We start from the raw sequence: 19840 nt of genomic DNA, 5'->3' as shown, positions 1-19840 counted from the left end.
ATTGCAGGTGTGTAAACTCCATGAATCCTTTCAGTATTAAATGGGCAATACTGCAGAAAAGAAATAGGGAAGAGATGGGATATGCAGAATGGAAAGGGAAAGTTCATTCATTTGCTCTCTCTTCTCTTCTAGTATGGTAAGAGACACCAATGAGGAACTCCTGAAATTTTAACCTCCACATTCATGTCAGTACGTGCATCATGGCACAGCAAGGAAATGTTGGTGAGCTCCTCTCAATGCTGGATTCTCCAATTCTGGGTGTCCTGGAAGATATAACAGCTGCCTTCAAAGATAATCTCATTTGTGGTATGTATCCTTTGACGTAATTTGAGGAAGGGTTGTGCTTTTACACCAGTAGAAGTAACGGGTTGTGTTTTTTTTCTATCAAACACAGTCTTTGCAAATGTAACTTGAAAGAAACTCTTGATATTTGGGTTTGAAATTGCTTTAAGGATTAAGGCTTCTCTTCAGTCCATTTTGCTTAATAGCATTCCACTTGGAAAGTCTGTTACATAATTGTTAAAATGCTATTATAAAATGACTAGCTTTTCCCAGGGCATAACCTCAAGCTGTGAGCTGATGAAACTTTGTCAAGTGTATCTAGAAAGAATTAGGTATCCACGTTATGGGAACTAGCAGGATTCTGTTAATTCAAAAAGTAAACATGAATAAAATACCCCACCGAAGGTCAGACAATACTTGTTAGTTATTAAAAAGCCCCACTTACCTTCCCCAAGCCAAATGCAACTGCATGAATGGGTAAGAACTAGAAAATGGAGTTGAGAGGTCTCATTTTCCCAGCTGCTTTGTAAACACCAAGTACTGGTTTATGTTATAAATTGTGTAATAGTTTCTACGAAGTTGTGTAATGTCCCTGTAACAGATGCTTTGTTTTTGGTGTATTGAGAATATATGTGTGTGTTTTTCTTGCTGTAAACAAATGACAGACCGTGGACCTATGCTTGTGAACAGCCTGGTGGACTACTACTTGGAAACCAATTCTCAGCAGGCGCTGCATATATTGTCCACACTGCAAGAGCCTCATGACAAGGTGAAGAAGTCTTGTTTTGTACGGCAAATTTTTAGCCTGGTATTGAAGCAGCCTTTAAATAGCATCTGTTAGACCTCTGTTTTTCCATTGCAGTATAGAATTACCTTGTTGTAGAGATGCAGTATCTTCGTAGTAAGAGTAGTTAAGTTTTAAAAAAGCTTCAAAGTTCTGTGTTTCTTGGGTTTCTTAAATTGACCCAATTAAGCAAAGAACCCCTATAAATGAAAGCTTTTCTGGGGACTGATGTTGTCTTTGCAGTTTTACTGATGCTTGTGCAGTGCTGGATGTGCTAGCCTAAAACAAATGGGGTATTTTGAGAGTAAGTATGGATTTTTAGATAGCTTGAGAGAATAGCACTACAAGTTGCTTTACTTCTGCTGGCCAGATTTTTATTTATTTATGATAAACATTTTGAAGTGCAGTGACAGCTTCTGGACTGAAACAGTTCACTACCAGCAGGCTTAAAGTTATTGCTGGGTTTTATTTGCTCTTAGATCCTGTATATTTGTAAAATGTCCATAGTTTCTGTAATTGGTAGTGGCAAACTGCTGGTTATAGATTGGTGAAAAAGAATATGTGCCAGTTAAAAATAAATGCCTTTCCTTTCTTTACTGTTCTCTGCAAAATCCTCTATCAGCATCTGCTGGATAAAATTAATGAATATATGGGCAAAGCTGCTACCCGTTTACCCACTCTCTCTCTGCTGGGACACGTGATAAGACGACAACCATCTTGGAAACATAAACTTTCTCAAGCACCTCTCCTACTCTCATTACTTAAATGTCTCAAGGTAAGAACTGTCAGTGTTGTCCATAAAATTGTTGTACACCTGATGTAAATATACATACTTGTAATGCAAGGCAATTATTTTCTGGTTTGATGACATTTAGTTAAGCTGTGAGAGAATGTAAAATGTTGATTAAAATACTGAGCCAGTTATTATAACTGAATATTCTGTGCTGATCCTGTTATTACTGACAGTCTTTTCCTAAAAGCCACTGTCACTGCATAACTTTGAGTTAGGAAAGTTTACTGCAACTTTTCTAAAAGGAAGTTAAGGGCAAGGGGACCATCGGTGTAGCTGGTGGATATCTTGAGTGTGAACTTAATGAGGAATGCAATAACTTCCCATTAGTGCATTCTGAAACTTGTGCATGTAAGGTAATATACTTTACTTGCAGTGTAGATGGGTCATGCAAGATATTTCATGGTGCAGTTACCTTGGAATTAGCAGACTTTACTAGCTGCAGATAAGGAGGTGTCTGTTTCCCCATGCTTTGCATTTTTCTTTTTCCCTCTGAAAATTTAGCTGTTACAATCCTGTACAATATTGTAACAGTGAATAAAGAACAGAAAGTGTTTTGAGACCTAGGATGTGTTGTCAGTAATATGATTTTAATAGGATAGTGAAGAATTCATATTAGTCATTAAAGTCACATTAAAATGCATGATGTAGTCAAGTGCCAGTGTGCTTCAAAACAAAAATACAATGAATTTGTAACTGCCAAAAAAGAAGCTACAGGTGCTGTTACTGGGACTCCTGATGTGCCTGGTGAGTTCTGTTATCCTTTTCAGTGTGAGTCTTATCTAACTGTGAGAGGAGTGAAATGTGTGAGAAAGCTGGTGGGAGCAGATCAGAGATGTGAAGTGCTAGGGATGTCAGAGGGATGGGGATGGACATGAAATGTGCTGTGAAAGGTTGTATCAGACTGAAGGACAACAGAGGCAGTACATTACACACAGGAAGAAAAATCCATAGCACTAAATATGTCTGATCAGCCCAAGTGGCTCTTGAGAGATACCAGGACCAGTTTGGTGTCACCTGCCTGCATGCTTACCAGTGCTGTTTGCACCCCTGTCCTCACAAAACAGAGGAGCCAAGGAAAATGTGCATTAAGCTAGGAAAGAGTTTGAACATCATCTGTGTCCTGTCCTAAAATCTGATTATTTATTACTGTTTTATCTAGCTAAAGATTTTTACTGCCACATCCCTTTCTCTTGGTATAAGCCAAGGGGTTCTAGTTATTGTTTAAATCACTGCTTTATGAGATCTTAGCAGCCAGAGTTGTCAAGCAGCTTTAATAGAAAAGCTTTTGACACTTGCACTGGTAATGGGTCAACATCCTTGAACACCCTGATCAGATTTGCAGTTTCCTAGGCTCTGAATGCAGTGTGTTCTTAGCTCTGGGAAAGAAGGAATGTGGTACATAAGGTACATATTTTCTACTCAGTTGTGGAACTGTGGTGATACTCCCTATTTATCTAGGTAAAATCTTTATACAGTGAAGTAGCAGTAGAGTAGGAGCCAGAATCCGGAATCTTTTTTCTTAGAGTTGTGGATGAAAGAGAAGAATCTTGGTCCATGAAGTTATGATAGATTTGAAAGGGACTGTTCTGAAGTAGGGGACTTTTTCCATGATGATGATTCAGTGTTCATTTCATCCTTGGAAAAAAATAAGTTCAACACTTTTAACTGACTAATGCAGGTTTTTTCCCTTCTTGCAGACTGACACAGATGTAGTAGTACTCACCACAGGTGTCCTAGTGCTAATAACCATGTTGCCAATGATTCCTCAGTCTGGCAAACAGTACCTTCATGATTTCTTTGGTATCTTTGGGCGTCTCTCAGCCTGGTGCTTGCAGAATCCAGGTGAGAATTCAACTTTGTTGCATGCAGTTATGGTTTAGTAGTATCCTTGTTGTATTCAGTGCCTAAGCGCTTTCTTTCGAAGACTCTTACTGGTCTGAGATTATTTAAATGCAGGAAATTATGTATTAAGCCCACAAAGTATTTTTGATAGCTAGCATCAGGGAGTGCTGCTTTGCTTAAAATTCAGAAGTCTCTTAGAGTCTTCCATGTGGTGCTCCATGGAAACTTCATGAAGTTTCACTGGACTGAAATGCTACCCTGATGACAGTGAAAAGCAGAGATTGATCTTGATGGATAAGGGAAAATGCTAACATTTGAGGCAGATACTTGGGAAACTGAGATTCCCTGGAAGGATGGGGAGGGGAAAGAAGCAACATGGAAGAGTTTCTGTTAATGTGCAACTATTAGTAGTCATGAAAGTGTTGGTAAAACTAGTCCTCTCAGTTGTAACATTGGGTTTGTTGAATTTGTTGTAAGGTGTCTGATATCTAACACTGCTGTTACCTACGTACGTGTCTTATGGCTGTGTGAACAAGTGCTGTGTTCAGCACATAGAGATGCTATTTAGAGGGCCATTTGGTTGCAAATAGGATATAGGATTGGAACTTACAAGACAGCTGGTAGGATTCAAGTCTGTTGTAATTGCTTTGTGTGGATACAAGCTGTTAGTTTTTCCTTTTGAAATGAAGCAAACCTCCTTTTTTAACCCTTCAGCCCTGCAGACTCAGGCTCACTGTTCAGAGGTGTTTCGGGGTTTAGCTTGAGTAAAACAATAAATGTTATGCTTCAAGAATGACAGAATACTGGTTGGAATTATTGGTCCATATCTTAATATTCGGTTTTGCTGTGAACTGATGAATAGGTGTTGCCTGTTCTTTCAGATTTCACAGTTTCTCGAGGGACTATTTGTGTCTCAGAAGACTTGTTCCAGTTAACATTTCAAATTTTAAAGTACGTTTCTTGCATTCTTAGAAGCTTTGTTCTTTTCTCCAATGTAATGAAAAGTATTTTAATTACTTTTTCCAGGTCATGTGGCAGAGATATATCTTGTCCATCTTCATGCCAGTGTTTATGCTCTCTTTCATCGTCTTTATGGAATGTATCCTTGCAATTTTGTCTCCTTTCTGCGTTCTCACTACAGTATGAAGGAAAACTTGGAGACCTTTGAAGAGGTAGTCAAGGTAAAATGCTATTTCTATATTAAATGCTTATTTCTATATTATCTGAGACAAGGAGTTCCTAGCTGTATAAAGGCAGGTATTTGCCAATTTAATACATTTGTGTGGGTTTAACTGAGGGCTGCTCAACAAAACAGAATAAAAACTGCCTGTTGGAAGACTGAAATTTCAGTTGGCAGCGGGATCATCTCTTGAAGTTGTGATGATGTGCATTAGCTTTTTTATCTGTTAAATGTAACATTCTGAACTATTGGGATCAGTAGATGCTTCATCAGCTTTGTGTAGTTCAGTGCACCCAAAAGATGCTGTACTGATAATACATTCTTCTCCTTGCTCTTGCTCATTCAGCCAATGATGGAACATGTGCGAATACATCCAGAATTAGTGACTGGATCTAAGGACCATGAACTGGACCCACGAAGGTATATACGTTCACTCTGCTATTAGGAAGGTCTATAAATAAGCAGCTCTTAAAGGGGTTATTTCACAAGGCCTACAGCAAAACCTTTTCTGTCAGCATCAGTGTGTGCCAGTGGCGTTTTGTCACCCATATTCATAGGTACACCAGGTAGACGTTTAGACTTTCTTCATCCAAGCCTAGAACTGGATGAATAAGAGAAGACTGTTGTGAAAGGCCATTAAGAACATTGGGGTTCTAAAATTAATCTTGTGTCAGGAGTAGAATCTCTCTTCTGTTTAACAGTTGACTTTGCCTTAATTTTATAACTTAAAGATTAAACATTCTCATCAAGTTCCAAAAGAGTTTGCTTATACTGAATAAACTACCACTTCATTGATTTATGGTTTGGGTCTTATTTTTTTGATTTGTTGAAGTACTTGGTAGGATTTAAGTGTTTAAAATGGCTTCAGTGTGTCTTGTTTTGGTACCTAGATATTGGTTCAGTTAACAGATCAATTCTTTTAACAGGTATGTCTTAACGTTATCAGCTGTATTAGTTTTCTTTAGAAATAGGCTCATTTGCCTGCAGCAGCACCACTTGCTGCTTTTCTCTTGTCTCCACAGGCCCAGCCACTGAAGAGGAGAAATTGACTCTTGTTGCTGCACAGTAGTGCTCTTGCCCTGCTTTTCAGAGCCACTAGGAAAACACTACTAAATGGGAACCTATTGACTATCACAAGGCTCAATTTTGCAGGCTTCTGCCAGATAGGGGGGAGGGTGGCACCACTAAGGAGTACAATTGGCACAAAGCTACCAGTTGAAGCCTTCTCATTTGGTATCTTGCACATAATATCTTACATTCTAAAGCAACTCGGGCATTAGTAGACAGCCTTCAGCCAGACAACTTTCTTTACAGTGAATTTCCATCCCCTGAAATAGCAGGTCATCTAATCTGGCTGCTTGATTTAGTGACAAAAAGTTTTCAGAATGAAGGAAATAGTAATAATAAAAAAAAAAAAAAAGGAACACATTCTAGAACATTGGAGATAAAACACAGACCTGAAACTTGGCATTGCAGATGGTGTTTGCTTAAATAATCTAGGATTTCCTCATTGCTGGCATGTCTAAATTTTGACTACCAACATCTGAGTCTAGTTGAGCTGATTTCTACAGCTGCTGAAGCTCAGGATCAACCAAGTCTTCGTATGCTGTTCCTCATTTCCAGAGTGCTCCATGGCAGACCTATATGGATCTCTGTGTCAAAGCTGTTTTGTCTCCTATTTGAGACCCCCCCCTTACAAGTCTCCTTTGCAATTTCTGTCTGGTGCCTTGTTCCAGTTTTGGGTGGGAGCATGCAAAGCTGTCTGAAACAAATGAGCCATCCTACAAGCCAATTCCTCATAATCTCCAGGAACTCTTGTTTGTAACAATAATTGACTAACTTACTCTTTTGGATCCAAAAACTGTCTGCAGGTGGAAAAGACTAGAAACTCATGATGTTGTGATAGAATGTGCCAAAATCTCCCTGGACCCTGCAGAAGCCTCATATGAAGATGGCTATTACTCTGTGTCTCGGAAGCTCTGCACAAGTTTAAAACATCATCACACTGACCCCAGTGCCAGCTGTTACATTGACACACAGAGCAGCTATGGTAAGACCTGCCTGACAGCTAATGAATGCCCAACTTCTGGAGGAAAACTGGCCCTGTAGCAAAAAGACATCTTAATAGTTTATCCCACTTAAAGTCCAATTCTTAGGCACCAGAACATAAACCATAATTTAAAAAAATATATACATATAGATACATGTTCTGGTCACGCAGACATGCAGCATGTTCACAAAGTTGCCTTCCCACCACCCCAAAACAACCAACAACAACTAAAAAAGCTGTAATTTGCGTGATATATTCAGTAGGTGTTTTCTTGGGCTGGAAGAAAGGTCTCTTGTTTGCTAGCTACAAATGTGTATGTTGAATGGATTTGAAATGCTTTGGTTAAAAGTTTTTAAATACAAACCAGAAAAATCATTGACTTGTATTTGATGTGTTGGATACTTTTAATTTTTCTATTTTTTTTTAAACTTTCAGGGACTTCTACCCCATATTCTACTCCTCGGCTAACACTATCACAAATGCCAGGGCAGCTACCTCAGATCCTGAGCTCTCAGTCAGTACGGCTGTCAACTGAGCCACAGCAGGTAAAGCAGAAGACAAAGCATAGCGCACTTTTAATGCTCTGTGCTGCTTTCATAGCTTCTCCTGACAGTCTTAAAAATTCATGTTTCTGAGATGTACCATGAGTTCTTCAGAACTTAGTGTACATTTCATATTTAATCCCAACTTGATTTCCTGTGTCAGAACCTGGATGCAGATGCTTCATGTATTCCTTTTCTGAGCTTCCCTGATATGTGTTTGTTGTGTATTGCTTTTCCATAGGTTACCATCTGGAGTCCTTCTGCAGTTTGTGGTATGACCACTCCACCAACTTCCCCTGGAGTTGTCCCGTCAGACTCATCCCAGTCTGCATCACAACCTTACAGCAAAGCATTTGGCACACCTGGTACGTGCTGAATTTTGGAATTAGGCCTTCAAAGTTTATTAAAATAGAAATTCTGGCTACGAATTTTGCTGTCAGCTTCTTAAATGGGAATACCACACCATGCTATTTGATAGGCTTACGTCATTACTTCTGTTAAGTGAGTACCTGGTCATACGGAGCAGTGCTAATGCAAACATTGAGATAGGAAATAACTTACAGTGAGTTAAGTGCCAAAGTCTGAAGCAGGTCTTTTGGAAACTGTGCACTTTTATGTTGGTAAATAGTTGAAAGACATTTAAGAAGTAAATGCTTGAGATAGTGTTTAAACGGACAATTCTTCACATACAATATTCAGCTGAAGGGAGGCAGTGGGAGCCTGCTGAGAAAACGTTTGCTCCTCCTTTTCAGCAGGGGGGAAAGGAACACCTTTGGGAACGCCAGCCACATCTCCTCCTCCACCCTGCACTTCAGATGACTTTGTGCATGTTTCACTCCCTTCAGCTGCTGCCACGCCTCCTAAAAAGGTATAACAAAATTCTTCTGCCAAACAAATCTGATATTTTTTTCATTGACTTGCCATACATGCAGTGACCATAACTGAGAAGGAAAACACTACCAAAATCAGAGTAACTGGTCCACAAAAAGTGTTGCATTTCATTGCAAAAGTTCATTTTCTTCTAAGTTAAGACAACTATTGCCACTTCCAGTTGCACAGTTTTAAGACTGCTTGTATTGGTTTGCTGTTTAAGCCATCTGTTTGTTGGAATTTCCTTTCTATGATACTGTCAAGAGGTTTGTTTCCAAGAGATGTCTGATGCAAAGAATCTATTTTTGGTTTTGTTTTGTTGTGTTTTTTTCAGGAGGACAAACCAGATTCTGGGAGGCCTTTACTGTACCGACAGCAAAATGTCATAAACAGCGATAAATCACTGGGTAAAACCGTTTTCCTCTCCCCATTTCAGTACCCTATTGTAAACAAATCCTGTTTGTATTGACACGTGTTCCAGTTGCCAAACACTTTTCCACAGGTTTTTCTTTTTCCCTTTTTTCCACCCCTGAGTTGTTTGTAGTTCCAGGATCCTGCCTAAACCTATGCGTCAACTTAAAACCTTGTGATGCTTTTGATTTCGTTTTCACTATTCACCTTCAGAAATAGCTTACAGGTTATTTTTTTTAACTGGCCCTCATGCATTCTTGTGCATGTTTAAATGCTCAGATCTACACTGAAGGCTGCAAATTACATATTTTTTTAAAGAAAGCTGATTCTTTGAGGGTCATTCTTCTTGTTTTTATGAAAAGCAGCAAGTTGTATATGAAGTCTTACTTCCAAGTTTTGTGTCACATGTTTGGATCAAACTGTAAGGCTGCACATAATGATCAAGATGAGGGTCCCTTTTAAAGGCTTTTGGGGAAAATTATTTTCTATCTACAATTGCATTGCTGTACTTGAAACTTTTTTAAAGGCCTGTGGATTATTGAAATCAACAGTGGATGGTTGAGGAGCTCAGCTTCTAATAGGTATATCTAGAGTCCATTTTCCCTTCTCTGTCATCTACAGCTGTAGAAAAGGATTTTGGCACTGTATTTGAGCCTTCCTTACTGATCTTTACGATCCTCAAAGTGGAGATGATAATGAAATTTATAACTGTTTTTCCTTGGTGAAGTCATATACCAGCACTGGAATCTGAACTTCCTCAACTACATGTTAGGAACAGGCAAGGCTTTTCAGTGGGCTCCTAATCTGTGACTGAGCTGTGAGCAAGAGGTTTCTATCCTGCATGCTTCAGTGTCTCAGAGTTTTGATCAGTAGCCGCGTATTGTCAAGTATGTATTACATCTGTTTGATAAACTTCCTGTTTTCCACAAGTATTGTGTCCTTGTGTAGCCAGATCAGAAGCTGAAAGGGAGTTTAATGCTAGTGTGGAACTATAGTGGTCACACTAAACTTAAGCCATTTTATTTAATGGGTTAAATTGCAAACAACACATCCTTATTCATAGAGGTGGTTGACTACACTTGCTGTGCAGTAGCAAATACTAAGTTTACAAAATACATTTTGGGATCAGGACTGATCTCTGAACTAGTTCCTACACGGAATGGACCTCCTCCTTTGAGGAAGCATCTGAAGGAGCAACAAGTTTATTCTAAGGACCTTACAGCAGTAGAGGACTTCTGTTTTGTGCTGTGCTAAGGCTGAAGAAAACAGCACCTGTAAAACTAACTTTCCTTTTTTTTTTTTTTTTTCCAGACACATCTGGTAGTAAAAGTTCAGTAACCTTAAGTGATCTTGCAGAGTTTTTAGGTGGTTTGTCTTTTGAAGATAGTGCTGAAAAGGATAGAGAGGAAGGTAATAACTCGTCATCCTTACATTCATGTTGGCTACGGAAATGTTTGTAATTTCAAAATACAAGATACGTAATTATGCTTCCCCCTCCCATCCTTCTCAGATGCAATATCTAAAGAGATCTCCGAGATCACAACTGATGCTGAGCACATGGTGCCTAGAGGAGGATTTGACTCTCCGTTTTACCGCACAAATGAAAGTCTGTCAGGCTCTCAGAAGAAGACCCATTCGGTAGTCTCTAGCGTTCAGGGAAACAGTCAGACCTCTGAGCCTTTAACATCTTCTCTGGACAAGTCTGGGCCTGAGAGTGCACGGGAAACACCCAAACAAACATTTACTCCCATAGACAAGCCCTGTGGAGGCTCTGGTGAAAGCCCTGCTGGTAACAGGGAAGGAACCTCTGGAGAGACCAGTATCCTCACTCCCAGCCCTTACAAAGTACCAGCACAAAGAAGAGCGGTGTTTCGGAGTGGGCAGCCTCCCCTCTATGAGCACCTTTTTGAGGTTGCATTACCAAAGACTGCCTACCTCTTCGTTGGCAAGAAGACTGAGGAGCTGCTAAAGAAAGCCAAGGGAGCCCAGGATGATGACTGTATGTCCTCTACTTCTCCTGTGGAAGTTCTGGACAGACTGATACAGCAAGGAGCAGATGCGCACACTAAGGAGCTGAACAAGTAGGTGACTGAAAATCTTTGCAGACTTTCTTGTTACTCCTGTTTGTGCTGGCTTTGTTTTAATAGCTGTGACTAGAAAGCAGCTATGTCTGTAAATCTACAATGAGACTGTCTTTTGGTTTCTGGGGTGGAGGATTTCTGTATTTGCAGTGGTAACATGTTTGCTTTGATACAAAGGGACTGTGACTGCTGTGCTCTTACTGTACTAACAGAGCTTGGGATGGCGAAGCAGGTTTTGGTACCACTGTTTGTGAGATTTGTTAATCAGGTGTAAGTCATGCACAAGGTACTTAAAGGCAAATGTTGAGGCTTATGCCCTCCATGCTCTGCAACCTGCTGCTTGCACAGTTCCTCCTTATTCTTTTCCTATTGACTGACTGTAGTTGAACTTTTATTAGGCTGTACTTTTATTAAGCTCTTTTGAGGTGGGCTTTCCACTTTCAGGTGACTTGCAGAGTGTTTTTATGTTTAAACTTACTGGTTTATGCTGCGTTTTCATTTTTCAGACTGTCTCTGCCAAGCAAATCTGCTGACTGGACTCACTTTGGAGGTGAGGAGGTTTCTCACGTGTTTTGGCAATCTGTTCCTCTATCATTAGACTGGCTTAAAAAAAGACCTGCAACCTATTTTTATTTCATTTTTGTAACTAATGCTGCAGAAAGATGGTGCCTTCCATTAAGTCCTGGTTTATGTGCTCAGCAGATATACTTCTGTGCACCAGTGAGATGAGCTATTTTTTTTCATCTTTGAAAAGTGAAAACTGCTTTCCCCACAGTTCTAGACATTTCTACTTTTGACCACTGAAGATCTGCTAACCTCCAGTGATGCATTTAATAGGTCCTTCCACCTTTCCAATACTATTTAAAAACTCAAATGGTGATTGTTTTTCTTGCTGCTTCACATGTGTCTCATAGTTTTGCACTCTTAGGCATCTGTGGTGATGGTGAGCTTGCCTTTTCTTCCTAAACAGAAGGATCAATCTGTTGGAAGCATATACATGTTACTCTGGGAAAATACTTCAAAACTTTATCGTTTAAAACTTTAAGTTCATGTTGGAGACAAAGGGAGCAGACAGAATTTTCTAAGTTTTAATTTCAAACAAACCTAATTTGCTTATTTTAGAAAATATTTCCTGTAGATGGAACAGGGACAATTCAGTACCACCTTCTGCCTTTTAACTCCACCTCCAGGTTCTCCCCCTTCAGATGAGATTCACACCCTGCGTAACCAATTGCTTCTGCTGCACAACCAGTTACTGTATGAACGCTTCAAAAGACAGCAACATGCCCTTCGGAACCGTCGGCTCCTGCGAAAAGTGATTAAAGCAACAGCTCTGGAGGAACGTAATGCTGCCATGGTGAGCAGAGACACGGCTCTAGCAGTGATTTAAACATGCTGCTGTTAGAACACGTCTTAATTGGTGTGGCCAGCGTATTTCAGTACCACTCAATTAAAAAAGAAGCCTCGTTTCTCCCCTTATTAAAGTCAGTGTTTGTGGAATAACTTGTGGATGAGTTGTGTGCACTGTGATTATTAAAGCCAGGATGTTCTGTTTGACCATAGGCAACTGAATCAGTGGATGCCTGCATGCATGACCCCTGCCAGCACTTACCTTTGGATAATATTAAAGGCTTCACACCTAGAGGAATGGTTACTTAATGCCCAGCTAGACAACTTATTATTGAATTATTTCACTCTTCAATTGAGGAGTAATAGCAAAAACTTTAGAAACTCTCATGTTCTTTTCCAGAGGTATTTACCATTTGAAGTTATAAGTGCATTGAAGGATGTCTTATTACAGATTTAGCCATGTGTTATTTTGTATCTCCATATTATAGCTAGTTCCATCAACAGTTTCACCTTTTGATAAGGCAGTGGAGGAGCCAAAAATAGACTTCCAAATAGGTTTTGAAAGATCAGTCGTTGCTTCTGCTGTGAAGCCCGAGTCCCTGTTGAAAGGGTGAGATGCAGTGGAAGAATCGGCTGTTGCTTACTGTGCCTTTGGATGTGACTCGGAGTTTTCAGTCTGTCTGCTTTATCACTGTTTGATCTATTCTTCAGCCAAAAACCAAACGAAACCCCCAAAACTTTAAGAACATGTTCTATATAGAATATTTTATCTATGGAAAAGTGTTATGCCTGCATGCTATTGATAGCTTTACTTAGGTAATGACTTTAGATGTTCAAACTCAAAGCATGTGTCCTATCTGATGCTTTGTATGGGGTTTTTAACAGAAAGATCAGCTGAAACTACAGGAGAAAGAAATCCAGGCCTTGAAACTCAGTCTACAGAAGGAACAGGCAAGGTACCACCAGTTTCAGGAGGAACATGAAAATATAGTGTCTCAGCTTCACAGCCAGATCAGACAGCTGCAACATGACCGGGAGGAATTCTACAACCAGAGCCAGGAATTGCAGGTATGAAGCACGACACTGAACAAAATTGTGTTATCTACTTACTGGTTTTAAAAATAACCTTCCTAATAATAATATGGCATGAAATGCCTGAGAGAAAGTTACATATTTCTGTTAGAGAAATTGTCCTAATTCAGTATATGACAGTGCATAATTGGAAATGCCTTAAATCATCATCTTTTTATAGTTCTGTCTTGTTCTCAGTTTGGAAATAGGAAAGTGCAGTTTCATAGCTGGATTTGGGCTTTCAAAAGTGCTCAGCATATCTTAATTTATAGTGCCAGGGGTTACAGCCCTCCAGCCATTTGCTGTTGGTAGTCCTTATTAAAGCTTCAGAACCCTGAGTGAGTTGGTTTCTTTGTTTGAGCAGACCAAGCTGGAAGACTGCCGAAACATGATTGCAGATCTGAGGTTAGAACTAAAGAAGGCTAACAACAAGGTGTGTCACACTGAACTGCTGCTTAGCCAAGTTTCTCAAAAGGTAAGAAAAGTCACTCTTCCTAGTGTCCCGTTGTGTCTTCCTGTTTGTTTGCTTGATTCTTTTTTCTGATAGCTTTTATCAGATGCTTTTTCTTTCTTGCTCTGAAAGAAGCCTGTGCTTAGTTCCATAGAATCTAATATTAAATGCATAAAACCAACACGGAGACATGTATTTTTGGGAAAAAACTTCTAATTCGGTTCAGAGGCTTCTGAAACTTCTCATTTTGGCTGCTTTTTCCACATTAGGATTTTGTAGATTGAGCAGTATGAACTGGTAGTAAAGCTCTGCTAAATCTTGAAACTTTAGAGATCTTTTTCCTATCAGAAGTGGCATTCTTGTGTAAGTGGAAACATGGTTATCTTAAGGGGAGCAATGCCTGGTGAAATTCTGTATGGGCTGTCACCAGCTTTATCAAAATTGATTTATTTAACACTTATTACCTATGATGCATTGGATTCTTGTCTGTCTCCCTCCTTTATAAAATACCCTGTGAACACAATGCCTGTCAGATGTGACTCTCCCACTGAACTGTTCAATCCAATGTTTGATTCTGTTCAATTTCCCTTTAAAGCTTTCCAACAGTGAATCAGTGCAACAGCAGATGGAGTTCTTGAACAGGCAACTTCTGGTTCTTGGAGAGGTCAATGAGTTGTACCTGGAGCAGCTGCAGCACAAGCACACAGACACTACAAAGGTATGGTTGCAGAGGAAGCCTTTTGAGGAATACTTCACTTGAGGTCATCATCAAGCTGTTCTCAGCCCTGTGTTGAGAATGGAGAAAAAGCCTCGTAATTTAACAGACACTTTGCAGTCGATTTTCAGGGATTGGATTTAATATTTGATCTTCTGTTCAGATATTTTTTGCTGCAAGTTTATGGAATATCTTCAGTGTCCTGTGTCTGAAAGCTAAGAAGTAGATGTTAGGGTACATCTGAAGTCAGTTTTGGCCACTTGATGTAAGCTATTTGTAATTTTTTTCTTGCTAAAGGCCAAGACTCTTAATGTTCTCTTAATATAATTGGCAGGAGACTTGCTGGATTGGCTGTTATGTTTGTGAAAGTGTATAATGCAGGGTAGTAGTGCTAGAATATGTGGAAAGTTCTTAACCAGGATTTTGTGTTTTAGTGAGGTGCTGTTTTAAAACAAGTAGTCTTATTCTCACTCTGTCGTTTTCCTGTTAAGAGTTAGTATTAACTTCTGTGGTTCATATGGTTTTACTTCCTGACTTCAAAGAAACCTTACTTTAATTAGAAACAAGTAAATTACACAACAATGTAACTGCTCCTGCGTGAGAGCAAGTAATTAAAGGAGGTGAATAATAAGCCAAACAGAAAAAAAGTATTTTAGTGGTATTTAATGAAAGTCATATTGCAAAATGGTTTTAAAATGGAGTTTGTCTGTTCTAAGCCAGTGCAGAACTGCCAAGTTTACTTTGCTGAAAAGAGCTTTTCATAAGGAACATTAATGTGTTAATAAATTCGTGATGTATAGTTATAGTAACTTAATGGTGCACATCCTCAGAGTATCTCATTTTCTGTATCCATTTCTAGAAATACTTCTTTTATTCCATCTTGCTTAAAAATGTACCTATTTATAGCATCTGAGACATGTCTAAATACTAATAAAAGTAACACACAATCAAATTATACTTTAACATTGTGTTCTTTCCTTTGAGGAGGTTGAAATGTTGCATGCTGCTTTTCGGAAAGAACTGGAGAAAGCAAAACTGTGTGTTCAGCAGCAAAGTCAAAGGCTTGATGCTTCCCAGAAACGGATAGCTGAACTGGAATCTCAGCTTGCTAAAAAGGACCACCTCTTCCTGGAGCAAAAGAAATACCTGGAAGATGTTAAAATCCAAGCAAGGTAGGGGTGTCCTATGTAAAATTTGAGAGGTGCATTGACAGATGCGCTATCATAGTTGAGGCAGAATCTAGAGACACTGGACCTGATGGATTTTGATGTGTTTTTCTGTTCAGAGGTCAGCTGCAAGCAGTAGAAAGTAGGTACAAGGCCCAAAAAAGAATCACTCAGGCATTTGAGCTGGAGATTTTGGATCTGTTTGGCCGTCTGGAGAAGAGCAGCCTACTGAAAAAACTTGAAGATGATAAAACAGAAGCAGCTGAAGCGGCAGAAGAAAGGTAAGGGTGATGATGTAAAATATGCTTGGCTCATGAGCCAGAGAAAGCTCTGGTTTGTGTCAAAGCCCAGTCCCTTTAATCTACAAATTGTTACACTTTTTAAGTAGTTGTTTTACATATGTCTACCTAGAGCATCAAGGTAGCGCTGTACTTTCCCTCTGGTCATACTTGGTGTTTTATACACCAAATTCTGCTACAGCATCAGGATAATTTCTTGCATTGCCAGCAGATTCGTGGTGATCACCTGTGCTGGGGTTAGTTAAAAGATCTACAATCCAAGAATGGTCTCCTCCTTTACCCAAACAGATCAGGAGCTAGTTCAGTTCCATTCTTCTTTGGGATTATTGTCAGCTTTGGATTTAAATACTGTATGTTGCAAAGCTGAGTGTGTGTGACACAGAGTGTGTTACCCTCTGTCCCTTCTACTTTGCTACAGAATTGTGAAAGGGAAACTCTTGAAGTACATCTGCAGTAGCAGAAACAGAAAGTGATCAGAATAATCTGCCTTCCCCAGTGTTTCCCTGTTCATTGTAAACAGTTGCTATCATTTTCTTGTCACTGTATCCTCTTTCTTTTTTCAAACCAGGCTGGATTGTGGTAATGAAGATACTGTGGCAGGATACAATGAAGAAACAATTGGTAGAAATGGAGAGACCAAACCTCCCAGCACTCGAGGTAGTAGTAGCAGTAAGGGTGGCAGCAGTGGTGAGCTTTCCACCCCAGAAAAACCCCAGAACCAGAGATTCAGCAGTCGCTGGGAGACATCCATGTTGCTGGAGCCCTCGTCTACTGTCCCACTGACTGTAGGTTCACTCCCCAGCTCCAAGAGCTTCCTTGGAATGAAGGCACGGGAATTATTTCGCAACAAGAGTGAGAGCCAGTGTGATGAGGAGGGTGTAACCATCAACAGGCTTTCTGATGCGCTAAAGACTGAACTATGTAAAGATCCAAGCATGGAGACAAAGGCCCCTCCAAGCCCTGATAACCTTAGCCTCTCGCCTAAGATCCAGGAAAGCAGTGTTGGACAGCTTCATATCATGGACTACAATGAAACTCATCATGACCACAGTTAAAAAGGAAGACAGTCAATCAGTGTTATTTTCATATTCTTGGCATAGAACAGGAGGCGTGAATGCAAGTTTAACTAAAAGCTTTTATGTTTCTTTGGTCTGAGCAGCTAGCTCATGCAGCGGAATAGGATTGATGTCCAGAAACAGAAGAAGGCTGCTGAATGAATGCAAAGTGGATTTTTGGGTCTGGAGTTGAATCGCCCAGCCTAACTCCTGCTTCTTTCTCAAATTCAGTCCTTAGCAGCGTGTACTAATTTGAAGGGACAGCTGTTAGCAATTGCAAGTATTTTTTCCCTTTTTCCCTGTCCCCAGTTGAGTGGCTGCATTTATGAACTCGAGTGCAATATGAGGCCAAATTAACATTTGTGAGTCTACTATGAATGCTTTGTATTTCCTTGCAAGCTTCCAATTTAGAGCAGTTAATTGTGCTGGCTGTCCAGGTGACTCCAGTTGCTTTCATCCTGGAAAGAAGCAGCACTAGAATTTCTAGTGCATTCATCTAAAGGTCTCTATTTTGCCTGTCCACTGTCCCATGTCCCTCAGAGCCCAGTCTTCATTAAGTTGGACTCTGATTGAGTATCTAAATGTTTAAAGAACAGTGTACCTCTGCAAAATGATTCATTCACCCTAATTCATGATCATTGTTTATATTGTCCTTAACATTTCCTGGAAAGTTGCATTTGAACAAACACTTAATGAGGAACTGGAGCTTGTAATGCAGAAGAGACCACGTATGCTGGAGACTAGACTAAAACACTAGCTTCTGATCTTCTTGGTATTTTAAGTGTTTGCCTGACAGAGTGGTACTGACCTCAGACTGGTTCATATGGGAAAGCGGTTGGGGTGGGAGAAGAGGGAAGATGAAGCTTCACTCAAGTAGGGAGAGCACGCAGAACACATATGTAGGATTGCAAACTTACGAAGATTTGCAGAGGAGCATTTGTTTCTCTAATCAGGGAAATGCTTGTGCTGCCTGACTCTCCTTTGTAATTCTGGTCTTTGTTCCTGGTCTGAGCCAGGCCACTGTGTTTTCAGTCCAAGAAATTGGCTTCATTCTTCCTGGGAATATGTTTTCAGACTTGACTTGGAGAATATGGTTTCCTTTGAGTCCTGTTGTGTTCAGACTGCAGCACATTTTTCAGCTCGGCAATGGTAATTTGGCTTTAGGTATCTCCCCTTTGTCCTCATCCTGTTTCCTTAGAGGACAAGGCCGAGGAGGAAGCCTGCTCAGACTGTGGATCAGAATTCCATGTGAAGCCTTCCTGTGTTAATCATATTTTTAAGTCAATGATGAGCCTTCTGTGAAGGAGGATTGTGGGATCAGGGCTTGTCAGTGGTCAGACTCAATCTCCTTCGTGACAGAGCAGAGCCTGCTGTTAGGAAGGCAGTGTGCTTGTTTTAAATGTTAGATATGTCTGGGTCCAGGCGTACTTAGACATATCAGGCTTCACAGTTACTCTGCATCACACATGGCCTCTTTTCTTAAATGTTCTGTGGGTGGCAGCTGCTGTTTGAAAACTGTCTCACATATAAATCAAGTCCAAGTACACTTGCACTTGTAGTTCAAATCCCTTCTTAACCTGAATAGGAACAAGACTTTCTAAGAGCAGCTGGCAATATGCTAACTTGTTCCTGACAGTACTTCTCCTCACCTTTCTGCTTCTTCCATAACACCTAGGGTCTAAATACATTTCTGCCTGTCTAAATTATTCTCAGTGTCCTTTCGGTTGGTCAGTCCTAACTCTGAAAGTAAAGGTGAACTTCAGTGGTTTTGTCCAAGCTTGAATCTGCATGGAATAGAAAATAGAGAGTTGGTTGTAAGTGACAGACTGGTTTTGTCGACATGTTTATAGGCTTTCTAAGACTTAGTGGTAGCAAACGTGGTAGCATATGTTTTGGTCAGATTTGAAGGTTTCTTGCCCCTTACCCCAGCGGGTGCCAGCCCCAGGAGTGAACGGTTTGCACACTGACCTTGAAGGGGGCTCGGCCACTGGATGCTGTTTTGTTGGAGGAGTTCATTGACCCGTCCTTGTGTTTTGCTGAGCCCAGGAGAGTGTCTTGCAGGATGAGGTCACTTGTTGTGCGGAGAGGCGGTCTTTGTTGTCGGTTACAGAAGTGCCCTGGCGGTAATGCAAGCTCAGTGATAAGGTGACTTTTTTCTTCTTTTAAAAAGGATTTTAGCACCGGGATAGTAGTGGAAACCACTTTAGGTTTGTTTATGGACCACAAAGATTATGGAGGAACAAATTTTGCAATTACTTTTTTTTTTTTCTAAGTCTAAAAATCATGGATCTGCTGTATGTAGTTAACTTGCAGTTTGTTTGAAGGGGTCCCATCGGTGAAGTGGAAACAGATTTTTTTAACTGACTGCTTTTAGTTAAATCTAAAATTGCTGTCTTTGTCAAGTTAATCTGTTCCCTGCCTCGCTCTTTGTAAGCATGTTAAACAATCCACATTAAATGCCATAAATATGAAATACAAGGAAATGGTACAATCGTAAGCTAAAGAGAACTTAAACCAAAAGGAGGTTTTGCTGTCCTTATTAGAATGTTCTAAAATGTCAAGGCAGTTGCTTGTGTTTAACTGTGAACAAATAAAATGTATTGTTTTGCACTACTCTGTGTTAAATTCCCTCCAAGCTGACCTCTCTGGGACCAAGCCATGGTGAGACAAAACGCGCAGAAACAAGTTCAGTATTGAAACATCTTCCAGGAGCTGCATAGCACAGAGCAGGTAAGTGGTTCTGCCCCTTTTGAGTGGGGTTCCATAAGTTCTGCAGCGTGGGGTAGGTGAAATGAATACAAAGCAGAAAGTGAATTTGACTTGCTTTTACCTTATTTTAAACCATTTGCATATTCCTTAACAAGCTTAGTCTTGGAAAGCTGTACTTGCCAGTTTAAA

The 19840-nt window shown here is 40.1% G+C and overlaps 1 protein-coding gene across 6 annotated transcripts; it reads left to right on the top strand.

The window, feature by feature from the left end:
- TSC1 (TSC complex subunit 1) lies at positions 1 to 19555 on the top strand. Of its 6 annotated transcripts, none has more exons than XM_057401596.1 (21): positions 1 to 306; positions 948 to 1051; positions 1689 to 1841; positions 3557 to 3701; positions 4728 to 4882; positions 5228 to 5301; positions 6753 to 6931; positions 7367 to 7476; positions 7715 to 7838; positions 8229 to 8341; positions 8678 to 8750; positions 10066 to 10164; positions 10265 to 10835; positions 11342 to 11385; positions 12026 to 12192; positions 13071 to 13253; positions 13621 to 13731; positions 14303 to 14425; positions 15407 to 15594; positions 15708 to 15869; positions 16456 to 19555. In XM_057401596.1, the coding sequence occupies exons 1-21, from the start codon at positions 201 to 203 to the stop codon at positions 16940 to 16942; spliced, it is 3471 nt and encodes a 1156-aa protein (XP_057257579.1). In that variant the 5' UTR covers positions 1 to 200; the 3' UTR covers positions 16943 to 19555. The 6 variants fall into 6 exon arrangements, with proteins under 6 accessions (XP_057257579.1, XP_057257580.1, XP_057257578.1 ...); XM_057401597.1 differs by having other exon boundaries at positions 8226 to 8341; positions 15410 to 15594; XM_057401595.1 differs by having other exon boundaries at positions 2 to 306; positions 8226 to 8341.
- The last annotated feature ends 285 nt before the right edge of the window (positions 19556 to 19840 follow it).

Source organism: Pezoporus wallicus, unplaced genomic scaffold (assembly GCF_028554395.1).
Source record: "Pezoporus wallicus isolate ANWC-B61680 ecotype Strahan unplaced genomic scaffold, APGP_CSIRO_Pwel_v1 contig_8013, whole genome shotgun sequence".
NCBI classification, from domain to species: Eukaryota; Metazoa; Chordata; class Aves; order Psittaciformes; family Psittacidae; genus Pezoporus; species Pezoporus wallicus.
Note: the sequence above shows the minus strand (reverse complement) of the source record. Positions and strands in the feature narration are given on the sequence as shown.

Bases quoted from the DNA above. Each gene is read 5' to 3' on its own strand.
- TSC1 (XM_057401595.1), top strand. From the start codon at position 201: ATGGCACAGCAAGGAAATGTTGGTGAGCTCCTCTCAATGCTGGATTCT. The intron at 13,254-13,620 runs GTATGAAGCACG...TTGTTTGAGCAG, and splicing joins ACCAGAGCCAGGAATTGCAG to ACCAAGCTGGAAGACTGCCG. The intron at 15,870-16,455 runs GTAAGGGTGATG...TTTTCAAACCAG, and splicing joins GCTGAAGCGGCAGAAGAAAG to GCTGGATTGTGGTAATGAAG.